Here is a 13624-nt window from a genome sequence, read left to right on the forward strand (position 1 = left end):
GATGAATACTGCAACTAATCATTCCAATGCTTGGTTGAATGCCTTAGTCACAGAATTGACATTTTCTCAGCTAAAAACAGGAAGTAACACAAACCCCCAGTTATTTTCACTTTTAACAGTCAGGAATAGGAGAACCATCAAGGGAATCGTTGGTGAAGGGGGAAGGTGGCGTCTATTTCCTGTTTCAGCTGTGGAAAAGGCACAAAAACAACAATACCAACACACACCCTAATGCACACTTGCTGTAATTTTCACGTGACCCAACCAATCATCTCATAACTTAGAAATGCAATGCCACCATAGTTCTGTGCAGTCACACAACCCCAGTCAGTCATACATGCATGAACACACTACTGTTTCACAGCCTCTTGAGACTCACTGTGTACTGCCAAATCAACAGGCTCAATCCAAAAACCACAGTCCAACATAGCAAGACATCATGAATGAAAAATAAACCACTATTCAGACAATTTGTGCTCAGTTTGAGTCATTCATCTTTAAACCCTAAACTGTGTTCTGATAAAGCTGAGAATGTTCAAGCTACCGCTTCAGACCTTGGAGGTGCACTCTGTAATTTTTTGTTTATGTTGTGCTTGTCAATATAGCAGTCATCTTGGACTTACACTGACACCATAGGGGCATGGATTCAACATAATTCAAATGCAATAGTTTTCAGTTGTCACTTTAAAAATTAACTATTCTCAGCCATTATTACAGAAACAGTCATGGTTTAATACAAATGTAAATGCTCACATAGCCTTAAGGCAGAATAAAAGAAATCCATATCCATTTACTATAAATTCTCCTCCCTGCCAGTAGGTGTAGATATGCAGGAAGAATGTGAATCACCAACAAATAAAAAAAATGAATGTGAAAGTGGAGATTGATAGTAAAAAAGGACTTAAATATAGATATTTTTCTCACCCACACCTATAATATCACTTCAGAAGCTTTGGATTTAACCAAAGAACTATGGATTACTTTTGTTTCCTTTATGTGATTTTGGAGCTTCAAAATGTTGTAACCCATTCACTTGCATTGTAAGCACCTTGAAATATTCTTCTAAAAACCTTTGTTTGTGTTCAGCAGAAGAAAGTCTAAATGATGAGAGAATTTTCATTTTTAAGGTGAACTATCACTTTAACTTGTATTGAACCCAGTACATTCCTTGAATATATGAGCGAAAGTGTTCAATGACATGGTAGCTTTTAAATTAATGCTGTGTTCATGTCGTATCACTGCAATTACGAGATGGCAACTCAGAAAAGCTGCTGTGAGCTGTACACGACAGGAGAACTCAGAAGTTGTTTGTGTTTTGGCATTACGCATAATGCCAAAACAGCTAAATATTTATCACTTAGCCTAATTCACCTCTATATGTTCTTGCAAAGTGATTAAGAACAAAGAAAGCAGAGCACTCAAAGTAACAAATGGCAAAATCAAATGACATATGAAACAGAAATATATGTTCACTACCTTTAACTGTTGGGCCGCTGCCATATTGGTTCTTTTTACATGACTTCATGACTGTCAATCTGTAACTTCTATAGAATTCTGAATTTACAACTTGTAATTACGAGTTCTATAGTTCTACGAAGATTTGAATGCTATTTAAAATTCGGAATCTCGAAATTATAGCAATTTTGATATGACCTGAACACACCATAAGAGAATAACTTGTCATGTGAACCTACCATGGCAGCCCCCATGAGGGGACCCTCCCCATGCAGAATAAAACAGCTTTTATAAGGTTACTGATATGACTGCAGTCCTCATCTCAAGTGTGTGGTCAAGATTTTATGCATATGTTTTATAACTTCATTTCTTTAGGAGTCAAACTTTTCTAAACAGGAAAAGATTACTGAGTGCACCTTTAAAAAACCGGCTGAACTTAAATGACAAGTAAAAGAAAGCGACAACAAGTACTGTTGCAATCTACTGCAGCTACATGTTATGGGCTATAAGGCCAGGACAAATATGATACTGAGCTGTTACCTTATTTTGTAATTTGGTAACGTGTGCTTCTTCTTGATGACTCTCTTGAGCTGGTTGACTATGATAGAGGTAAGCTGTGGCAGAGGACGACCCTCAAACTGAGACTTCACCTCAAAGTCTATCAGCGGGTCCTCCAGGAAGGAGAAGGACCAGTGCGTGAAAGGCATGCGGGTGAATTGCAGCTTCAGCCTGCCCGCCACCCGGGTCATCTTCACAAACAGATAAGCCGATTTGCCGAATACTAAATCAACATCGATGGCCAAATGAAAGCCGCCGTTATACTCCAAGTCCACATCAAAGTTCAGTTCCTCTGGCATGTTGTCTTCATTGAGAGCCACGGGCTTCATGAGTCTGGCTGTTTTGAAGACGGGCACCGAGTTGCCCAGGGAGATATCCCGCAGACTGAGCCCCTCCAGCAGGCGCCCAGCGGTCTTGGTTTGGAGGAGCTCTTCGAACTCCACCTTGATCTTTTTGGTGATCCAGTGCCTGACCACTGGGGTGTCGCGGAGCTCGCGAAATAAAAACAAAATGATTGCGTTGAGGAAATCGCATGTCTCCGCTTTGGAAGTGTGAAGAGGGTTGCTCTGGGAAGGCGGTGGCGAGAACGGTTGTTGTTTGGGGCTGCTGCCGGGGACAGTGGGTTCTTGCTGTTTGGCAGAAGCGGGCTCTGGGTGTTTGGAGGCAGTGGATGTGATGTCTTGCTGTTGTTGCTGCGTTGTTTCGGCTTGTTGATTACTAAAGTAATCCTTCAGTGCAGGATCAGGAACTGCTTTGACATACTGCACTGTCCTCGCGACAGGCTTGGGGCTCCTCCGGTACACCAGGAAGAGCTGCAATAGCAGCGTGACGATGGCCCCAGAAAAGGCAGAAATTAATATCAGGTATATCATCTTTGCCCCCGGATCCCCGCTGCGGTGCGCGCGTTAAAGTGTACTCATGTTAGGCTGTCAGCCAAATTAAACAAAAGCGAGTTCCACCTGGACGCTCACAAAGCTGCCATATCATCTGCTTCTTTCCTGGGCTTCGGAAACTGCTGCTGATTGGTTTGACGTAATGCGGCGTCAACGCGCTGGAGTCGTACGTCATTACGACATCTGCTGGGCTGTCACCGTATGGCTGTGAGCGCGACACCCAAGTAACAAGGCTGCACTTTGGTTGAGATGAATGGGCTGCTAGAATCTCAATTACGTTCAATTAAATTGGGATTTTTGACTCTTACCTGTTTTTATGAGCTAAGCTGAATTTTTGCAAAACACAATGAGACCAAAAAATAACAAATTATTTGTCACAGTGAACTCTGTTGTGTCATAAAATTCTGCACAATTGTGATGCAAAAGATCTTTATCAACTTAAGAAAACAGTATGTTCAGGAACAAAGATGTTTTTTTATGATAACACGAAGCCTTTCTACATTAAATAAATATTCCTGTTTTAGTACAAGTTAAGATCAATCTACAGTATTTGTGGTACAATGCTGATTACCAAAAAAAATTATTTCGATTTGGGTTAGAGTGAGGAATGGAAGTTAATGGGGCCAATCCGAAAAAAACATTAAAATACTCACTATTTCAAAGTATAGCCACAAGACATAAGCAATATGCATGCTAATATGATTTTAGTGTGAGAAAATCGCTTGCTAACCTTTTCTCTGTAAAGTTGTATACAATTGTACAACTTTGTTGCCATGGCAATGTAACACCGTAGACCCGAAAATCCTAAAATTACATTTTTAAACAACTTTACAGATCAAATAATATGCACATTTTTAAACAGAATAATTAATGTAACTGCATTTATAAAATTAAAAGCTTCATATTTCTGCTAAAACCCTTAAAAAAATGCCCCCATTCACTTCCATTGTTCTTCCAGTGCCTTACAGTAACCGCAAACTGCTTCTTTAAAAGAAAAGAGGGACAAATCAAAATATTTGTTTGTGTTTTAATCAACATTATATCACAAATGCTGTGAATTGAGCTTAACTTGTATCAAACACGAAATATTCCTTTCATGATTTGGCAAATAAAATAAAACAATAAAAAATAAATTGATGAAATATTATAAGATTATGTTGATTTACATTTCATTCATATTAACATTTATTAAAAATGTTCATATAAATTCACATATAATGTTTATTTGTAGATTTGTATAGCTTATAGCCTATTTTAGCCTACTTGTATTTTATATTTGTAATACAAGTTTAGCCTACGTTTTACATGGGGAAACTGGCATGTCTTAAATCAGGCATTTGTATTTTGTAACTAATTTATACTACGATCAATGGAAACATGCTATATTCAGCTCTACAAATATAATATTTCACATGCATAATAAAAGTAGACAGGGACACATTTCAATTATTTAAACCGTAATAAACTCTCTCAGAGTCTAACCGGCTCAAAAGGACATTTTCTCGCAGCGAGGAAGCTGCTTCTGTGGACCGTGTGTTCGCAGCCAACAGCAATGAATGTATTAAACCACTGGCCATTAACTTGAAACAATTAATCCCAACGTTGTCTGGCAGCAATGCTCTCTCATAAATCCTGTTTGATCTTTATCAGCTCATGTTTCACAAGTGCTCGAAATCTGATCTATTTCAGTCCAGAGACACACATTTATAATAGATTACAATAGCGGTAAACCAAATCCATGCTGAAGTGAAACTCTACAGCGCCATCATGTGTAAAAGAATTAGAATGAGCTTTATTGCCAAGTATGCTTACACACGCAGTACAAGTAATTTGTCTTGGTTACAGAAGCTTCCAGTGCACAAACAATACAACAACAAAACAGAGTAAATAGAATAAATATAAAGTGAATAGAAAATATAAGTATATATAGAAATACACAATAAGACAAAAAAAGTATAGATAGACAGACAGACAGACAGACAGACAGACATACATACACTAGTGGCCAAATGTTGTACAAATGTTGCTGTTTCAGAAGGAAATTGGTACTTTCATTTACCAAAGTGGCATTCAACTAATCACAAAGTATAGTCAGGACATTACTGATGTAAAAAAGCAGCACCATCACTATTTGAAAAGGTTTTGATCAAATCTAGACAGGCTCCATTTCAAGCAGCCATCACTCCAACACCTTATCCTTGAGTAATCATGCTAGAAAATCACTTGCCATTATTTCAAACACAGTTGAAAGCTATTTGGCTCTAACAAGGACAGAAAGAGATGTGGAAGGCCAGATGTACAATGAAACAAGAGCAACTCAAGTTTGAGAAATAGACACCTCACATGTCCTAAGCTGACAGTTTCATTGAATTCTAGCCACTCAACACCAGTTTCATGTACAACAATATAGAGAAGACTCGGGTACAGGCCTTATGGAAGAATTGCACCGAAACAGCCACTTTTGGAACAGAAAAACAAAAATAAATGGTTAGAGTGTGCAAAGAAACAGACATTGGACAACAGATAACTGGAAAAGAGTGTTATGGATCTTAACCCCATTAAGCTTTTGCGGGATCAGCTAGACATAAGAAGTGCCGACAAAACAGCCACATTTAAGGCAAGTGCTACAGGAAGTGTGAGGTGAAATGTCACCTGAGTATCTGGACAAACTGACAGCTAGAATGCCAAGGATCTGCAAAGATATTATTGGAGGATTTTTTTGAGGAAAACTCTTTGAAGTAGTTTAAATAGTTCTGAAAAAGAAAAAAAAAATCTAATTGTAATAGTAATTTTTCACATTATTAATGTACTGATTATATATTGTGATCAGTTGAATGCCACTCTGGTGAATAAAAGTACCAATTTCTTTCCATGAGAACAAAATCTATACATTATTCCAAACTTTTGACTGCCAGTGTGTGTGTGTGTTTATGCAGATTTGTTTTTGTACATACACACTCACACACACACACACACACACACACATATATATATATATATATATATATATATATATATATATATATATATATATATATATATATATATATATATATATATATATATATATACATGTGTGTGTGTGTGTGTGTGTACAAGTACAAATCTGTTACATACAGATAGAATGTATTGGCAGAAGAGTTAGGATATGTTTGATAAATATAAATACTTCTGTCAGCCCTGTCTTGACATTTAACCCAGAAACTGGAGCTCATACATGCATGCCCTTTCATTCAAAAACACTTCCTGCTTAGGCCACTGGGGGCAGAATTAAAAATTTCGGTAGGCACAGACAGATTTTAGCTAAAGAACTTTCGAGCTTCAATCACTGAACTCACACTGAGATTAAGCTGTTCCAGTTGGTTAAATTTTTAAGGGAAATCCCCTACAACAGGGTCCACAACATGTGTTTAAGGATTCCTGATTTTCAAAGCACTAAACTGAGAAGTAGCTATACAAAACATTCTGCGTTTTCTCTAACCTGATCTTCAAATGCCCTCTAACTCCCCAGCTAGGGCCTTGTGAGACATGAAAGAGGGTCTTCTAACTTCTCATTCTAATTTAGCTGGTATTAGAAATTAAATTATGAAATTCAAATTCATTGCCTGATTCTGCAATTGACGGATAGTATTTTCTTAGCTCTTAAAACTTGACAAACAAGAATTTGACAAGACCCCAACTAAAACATAAACTAAAAGGTGTTTTTTAGAGAGACTTGTAAATAAATTATGTTAACGTGAAAAAATATTCAGTTTGGCCAAAAGGCATGGGCATAACCAACCTACAAGTTACAGTTTTCAATTATTTCAGTCATTATTACTTATATTGTGTCATGTCAGAATGGCCGAGCGGTCTAAGGCGCCAGACTCAAGAATTGATTCTTCTCGGTAAGAGAGATTTCTGGTCTCCGAATGGAGGCGTGGGTTCAAATCCCACTTCTGACAAGTGGTTTTTATATTGTCAAGACTGAAACCACAATACTACATGCATTATGGTGAGAAAATGTAAAGTATCCAATATGAAAGTGTACCACAAGAGAGAACACTTTCTGAAAGCGTAAAGAAATGAGCACAATGGCATCAATGTTAAGAACCGCGGCGATAGATTGCTTTGGTCTCGTACCTACTGTCAGTCATATCGAGGTTAAATATCGATTGCTATTGTCTAGAAGTGTTCGTTTGTCTTGCTAGCGTTTGGAGCAGGCAGACTTTGGTCTGGAAAATTAAATAATGGCTCAACCTCCACCAAAACCGTGGGAAAGGCGAATCCCTGGAACTATAACTGCACCACTAAACTATCGGTTCGTAAAGTAACTTTTCTAATACATTGACTGTGCACGTATGTTAGCCAACCTGTTAGCTGTCGAACGACCCAAACATAAACTCAGATCAAATGTACTTGACACATTTCTTTATTATATTGGTATTGTTTTATTGTAATATCTGTACATAGCTATACATATTCTTGTGATGCAGAGAGGAATACTATTAAGTTTAGCTCAAGAAGTTGTGCTGTTGATGTTATGTGATGAGTATGCTAGTACGTATTTGCTTTAGAGTGTCAAAGTTCAGTGGCATCACAGCTTTTCAAACTTCACATATTCTCACCCATGTTGTTGCTTAACTGCCTTTCATTTTAGACTAGGAAGTTAGTGAAAACTGTTGAACTGTGTATATAGTATTATGTTTTTTATGTAGATATTGCATTTTATTTGACAGTTCATTGTGTTTTCCTATATCTAGCTCTACTGGCTTTGGATCAGCAGCACAGAGTGGGCCATCCATGTCTGGTCCTCCGGTTCTAACACGCGTTGTACCTCCCATCCCTCCAAGACCTGTCCAACAAGCATACCGTCCTACCTATAGCTCTTTTCCCTCTTCATACAGTCCCTATGGTAGCTCCATCCATGGGGGGTACAGCCCCTACAGTTACAGTGGTTATGGAGTTGGAGGTGGCCTTGGGTATAACCGTTACCAAACAGATGATGTTCCACCCAGCCGGTTTGTCCAGCAGGCAGAGGAGAGCAGCCGGGGAGCGTTTCAGTCCATTGAGAGCATTGTTCATGCTTTCTCATCAGTCAGCATGATGATGGATGCTACTTTCTCTGCTGTCTACAACAGCTTCCGTGCAGTACTAGATGTGGCCAATCACTTCTCTCGCATGCGTGTTCATTTCACAAAGGTGCTGTCCGCATTCGCCCTTGTTAGGACCCTTCGATACCTATATCGTAGACTACAGAGACTGCTGGGATTGCGTCAGGATTTGGAGGCTGATGACTTGTGGGCGGATAGCACAGCCTCTTCTGTGGTGTTGGCTTCAGGAACCAGGGGTGCAGGGATAGATGACCCCAGTGCGAATTCTGTCAAATCATGGCCCATTTTCTTGTTTTTTGCTGTAGTTCTTGGTGGGCCATATTTGATCTGGAGGCTTTTGAGATCTGAGGGTCCTGAGGAAAATAGTAAGATATTGTTAAGTACTTTGTTGGCCCATCTATTCATTTAGTCATTTCACCACCAAGATCTTTTGTCTGTTCTCATTCCTCCTTATTGGTGTGACAAGTTTTGAGTCTTATTATATAACTTTATTATTATTTTGTGTGTGCCAATGGCAAAACACTTGATATTCACTTAGAGTCATGTAGACAATCTTCACTTATACCCTGACATCATGAATTACATTGCACCACTACAGAAACCCCCCCTGAATGAAACATTTATACTACTTAAGAGTCACTGAATTTATTGCAGAGCTTAGTCAATCTATTGGTCAGTCATCCAGAAACCCTGTATATCTTCAAAGCAGTGCACAATGGAAAATAAATGTAGACCTGAATGTTTGTCTTTTAATTGTTTGTACCTAAAGGGATCTTTCACCCAAAAATGAAAATTCTCTCATCATTTACTCACCCTCATGCCATCCCAGATGTGTATGACTTTCTTGCTTCAGTAGAACACAAACAAAGATTTTTAGAAGAATATTTTTAGTTCTGTAGGTCCGTACAATGCAAGTGAATGGTGATGAGACCTCTGTTGCTCCATAAATCACATTAAGGAAACGTAGAAGTTATTCATAATAGTCCAGTGGTTAAATCAATATATTCAGAAGCAATATTATTGATGTGGTTGAGAAACAGATAAAAATTTAAGTAATTTTTTACTGTAAATCTCCACTTTCACATCTGAAAGTCAAATGTGGTGCCTGTTTAGTTTCACTTTCACATCTCAAAGTGAAAGTTAAAGTGGAGATTTAGAGACTCAAATATTTTTCTGTTTCTCACCCACACCTATTATATCGCTTCTAAAGATATGGATTTGAATTCTGGAGTCATATATATTACTTCTATGTTTCCTTTATGTTATTTTTGGAGCTACAAAGGTCTGATGACCATTCATATTTTTGTAAAAATGTTTGTTTGTGTTCTTCTGAAGAAACAAAGTCCCGCACATCTGTGATGGCATGAGGGCGAGTAAATGATGAGTGAAATAACATTTTTGGGTTAACTTTCCCTTTAATTGTGCTTGATGGGAATTTTGAGGAATGTGTGTTTTCTTTGTTGTAGCCAGTAAGTGGGCAAGTGGGGAAGATGACCATGTGGTTGCACAAGCCGAGTACGACTTCACAGCTTCGTCTGAGGAGGAGATCTCACTACAGACTGGAGACATGGTTAATCTGGCCCCTAAAGGTTAGAGAACATCTCATATTCTCACCATGATCAATGTGCAAAAAGTGTAGTTAAGCATTAAGCAGGGTGTAAACACACTGGCTGGAAATCAGGGCTAATTGAAAAAATAAAAACAACAGTACAATTTGGATTGTGTCACAAATAGGGATGGAAGAAAAAGTCTATTTTATAGTGCATCACGATTCTCTCTCCAACGATTCTGAATTAATTCTCAAAAATTCAGAATCGATTCTGAGTTCAATTTAAACGATGGATGTGCAGTAGTGCTTAAAGCCTGGTTTAAACTCTATGCAGCTGCTGGCTGGCCTCCACGTGCACATGCCAATTTTTTTTTACTTTTTCTAGGTGTGTGTGCAGTGCTTCAATTTGTCATTTTTTCATTGGACAAATTTGAGGAAAGAGGCAGGGGAGATGTCCCTGTGCTTTTGAGGCAGTGTAAAACTACTGCAAATAATGTTAAAAGAACAATGTTTTCACAGTGAAAAAAACCTATTGCAGCTCTGCAGTTGATCTTGTTCAGAAAGACAAGTAAGCCTTTTTATCCACTACCTTTTTTGTACAATTAATTAAAAGGTCTAAACAATACACTAAAGTTTGGTTTACTTTATATTAAACTGAAAATTTTTCTGTTTTTGGTCTTGAGAACCAATGTAAAACTAACCGTAACTAGCGATCCAGAAGTTTTTGGTATAAACATTAATTTCAGACAGACAAACAGTTTAAATATCCTACAACTGTTTAAGTGTTTTTATTTTGTTCACCTCTTTCATATGAGTAGCAAACATGAACTATTATTAAAATACCTGCCTGACTAGGTAAATCTAAAGTTCAGCAAGCACTTCTTCACTGCTGTTTCTAGCTGGATCAGCTGATATTTTGTCTGCATGCTTGCTGTCATTTGGAGTGCAACCGTATAAATGCCTTGGTACGCTGAGAGCTGCATGCACAGCACACGCTGCAGTACCAGGAATGTTCCAGGTTCAGCTCAATCGACAGCATTTGTGGCATAATGTTAACAACAAAAATTATTTTGACTCGTCCCTCCTTTTCTTTTAAAAAAAAAAAGCACAAATTATATTTAAAAAGTATAAACAAGGCTTATATGTGCGACAGAGACAGAGTAAGATGGTAGGGATGCCTGCATATACTAAAGCTTAATGCACACTACAGAACTGATCGCAGACTAGTTGTATCAACCAGATAATCTTCATCCCAAACTGAAATTACGATCAGGAATTCATCCACAAACTCATGCACATGGCAACGGGAGAGTTTATTTGTGATAATATGTCAACAAACAACATGAAAGATGGACTTGTGCCCATTATTGCACTGATTTGCACAGCAAGGGAAAAAACAGCTGAAACAATTATGAGACCACGGTTCGGGAAACGTGGGTAATATTTTTATATCTCCTGCTTACCAATGCCATTCTCTCTTCTTGTGTTCTCTATATCTAAATTAATTCTAAATTAATAATTTAATACTATTTAATATGGAGTGTGTGTATTACAAAAAAAAAATTGGGCGGACAGGATGCATTGTGATGCATTGAGAATCGTTACCCTTTGAATAAAAATGAAATCATGAGGACAGTGAAGATTTGCACCTAGTAATAAATCCTTTTTTCTATTAGTACTGCTAATCAGATGAACTGCGTAAGTTTAAACATTTGTAATATTTTATATTTAACTGATGTTAAGCACAATGTTGAGAATGGTGTACATTTTGTCCTTGGTACTGAAAGCAATCATTTACTACTTGTACACAATGTATTTCACTCTTATTTTCAGAACAACAGCCCAGAGTGCGTGGCTGGCTGTTGGCTAGCATAGACGGGCAGACCACTGGCCTTGTCCCTGCCAACTACGTCAAAGTGTTGGGCCGGAGAAGAGGCAGAAAGCATGCAGAATTAGATAGGCTGGCACAGGCCCAGCAAACTGCTCAGAACTTTCCAGCACCCCAAACTGGCCTGGCTATATCCTCTGCTTGGGCTCCCAGCTCCAAGCTGGCTGTCCCAAGCCCTTCAGACCATGATGAGTTGCTGGAGTCTGTTTATGGGGATACACAAGGCCCTCACACTGTCCTCGAGATGCAACCTTCCACAAACAACAACAGTAATAGTGTAGTGATAACTTCGGAAAAGATAGACTTATAACATGTATGTGTGGGAAGGCACGTGTGCATATATATGTGTGTTGGTGTGAGCTTAGTTGGGGAAAAACACTGTATGACCCTCTATACAATTTGTTCTGACAACTGGAAGAAGGCGAGGAGCTGATCAAATGTGGAGGCCTTGAAGGGGTAGTTAATGAGTCATACTAAACTCTCTGATAATCAGTGGAATGTATCATATGAACAGCACAGCTGAGCAGTGAATTAAATTATTTCAGTGAACTGAAAGGCTCACAGCCTTTATTAGTAAGCGTTAAAAGTTTGTTCTTCCAACAAAAGGTTGTGTATTTCAACATTATAAATCGTCAGTTTGTTAATACGGGCCTATGAAATGATTTTGAACAATAACTTGGAAAAAATGATTTAATTCATTTGACTAAGTTTACTTCAAAAGTATACATAGTAATGCATTTGATTAGATTTAATTGTAAAATAACAGTTAATGTGCACTCTCAGATCAATTTAAATTTGTAATGTAATATAACAAATTCCATTGTAGGGGAAATTTCACAATAAGAGAATACTATCCCCATTCTAATATAAGAGTTTTAGTAATTTTACATCTTCCTGTAATGGCGTATTTAATGTGTCCATTTTTTAAGGTGTTATGCCATCATTATCATGTTATGGTTTGTGCATTTGTCTGTTCAAGCTTGTTTGTTCTCTCTTACAATGAACGCAATGCGCAATTATGTAAATATAAGCAATTATTTTGTCAGTAAAACTTCAAGAAATGTGTATCTGTTGTGATGTTTTTTTATTGTGTTACTTGTGTTAATAATACAGAATCATATATACTCAGGTGAGGAGGAAATTGCAGCACAATGACAAAAATGATTTACTAAACTGTGCTTATAAAATCATGAGAATATAAGGTGCATACGTTTTGATTAGGTATTTTCGTCATCTAAAAAGCCATAATCTGGTCAGTAGTTTTAGATTATGAAGTTTCTTGATGACACACTGTCAAATCCAATCACTTTGTCACTTCAACATGTACACATGTGTAATGAGTTAAAAACTTGGGTGCGTGTTTCACACATTGCTATTATAAACATCTAAAATAATTAATACACAATGTACTTAACAATATAAAAAACACTTAATATACACATCATTTATGATACTGTTTTTTGAAAATGTGGCCTTGGACTTACACTGACACCCAGAGGCATGGTTGCAGCCATCTTTGGAAAACTCTCGGGAGGATATTGCCAGTTATGCCAGTGCAGCTCCTATCTACATGAATGGGGAAATACCAAAATCTCAAAAAAGGTATGTCAAGATAATGCGCATGCGCGTTCTAGAGATTATTAACTGGCGATTATGGAGGCCCAACCCTGAAAAAAAAATATTCCTGGAAAAATTATTTTCATCATTTATATATTTTTTTATATATTTATGCATTCATTTATTTTTAGATTTATTCCCACATTTATTTATTTTTTTATTAATTCTTACATTTCTGTCTATTGTATGATAATTATGTGGGCTGGTCCTGCTTACCATTGGTTTATCTTAGATTGAAGCGTGTGCTCAATTACTTTTAACTTGTTTTGTTGAGACCTGCGTCAGGTCATAGCCATATTGTGTAAACTATATGACGCTTCACATATGTCTAGAGAGTAGCGCAACTTTGCAAATGAAGTCGATAACCACGCATCAAATATCTATGTTTTATTTAGAGTAGAGGTGCTTATTGAAGTTTTAGGAGAGCTGCATGCCGGTATGAATGTCGAAGCTCATCCTGGATTGTTAGACTCTGCTAAATGTTTCCCTGCATATTCTAAATCTGGGCGAGCCAGAGGGTGCTAAGGCGTCCCGTCCATCTTATTTGCTTCCGATAAGGACTATTGCGCTC

At 37.7% G+C, this 13624-nt stretch overlaps 2 protein-coding genes and 1 non-coding gene across 3 annotated transcripts in view; 2 read left to right on the forward strand and 1 right to left on the reverse strand.

The window, feature by feature from the left end:
• Window positions 1-3037, reverse strand: part of pdzd8 (PDZ domain containing 8) — a 59434-nt gene extending 56397 nt beyond the window's left edge. The window contains exon 1 of the mRNA XM_052154314.1: window positions 1996-3037. Coding sequence (XP_052010274.1) covers window positions 1996-2885 — 890 coding nt within the window. The 5' untranslated portion in view covers window positions 2886-3037. The remainder of the gene's footprint in view (window positions 1-1995) is intronic.
• A 3703-nt stretch (window positions 3038-6740) lies between these two features.
• On the forward strand, window positions 6741-6850 carry trnal-caa (transfer RNA leucine (anticodon CAA)). Its single transcript has 2 exons — window positions 6741-6778; window positions 6805-6850. It is a non-coding gene; the product is annotated as a tRNA-Leu (tRNA).
• Window positions 6851-7038: 188 nt separating this feature from the next.
• pex13 (peroxisomal biogenesis factor 13) lies at window positions 7039-12495 on the forward strand. Its single transcript, XM_052153868.1, has 4 exons — window positions 7039-7206; window positions 7649-8364; window positions 9466-9588; window positions 11382-12495. Exons 1-4 carry the CDS (start codon window positions 7136-7138, stop codon window positions 11744-11746), a joined length of 1275 nt encoding a protein of 424 aa, XP_052009828.1. The 5' UTR covers window positions 7039-7135; the 3' UTR covers window positions 11747-12495.
• The last annotated feature ends 1129 nt before the right edge of the window (window positions 12496-13624 follow it).

Source organism: Xyrauchen texanus, chromosome 22 (assembly GCF_025860055.1).
Source record: "Xyrauchen texanus isolate HMW12.3.18 chromosome 22, RBS_HiC_50CHRs, whole genome shotgun sequence".
NCBI lineage: Eukaryota > Metazoa > Chordata > Actinopteri > Cypriniformes > Catostomidae > Xyrauchen > Xyrauchen texanus.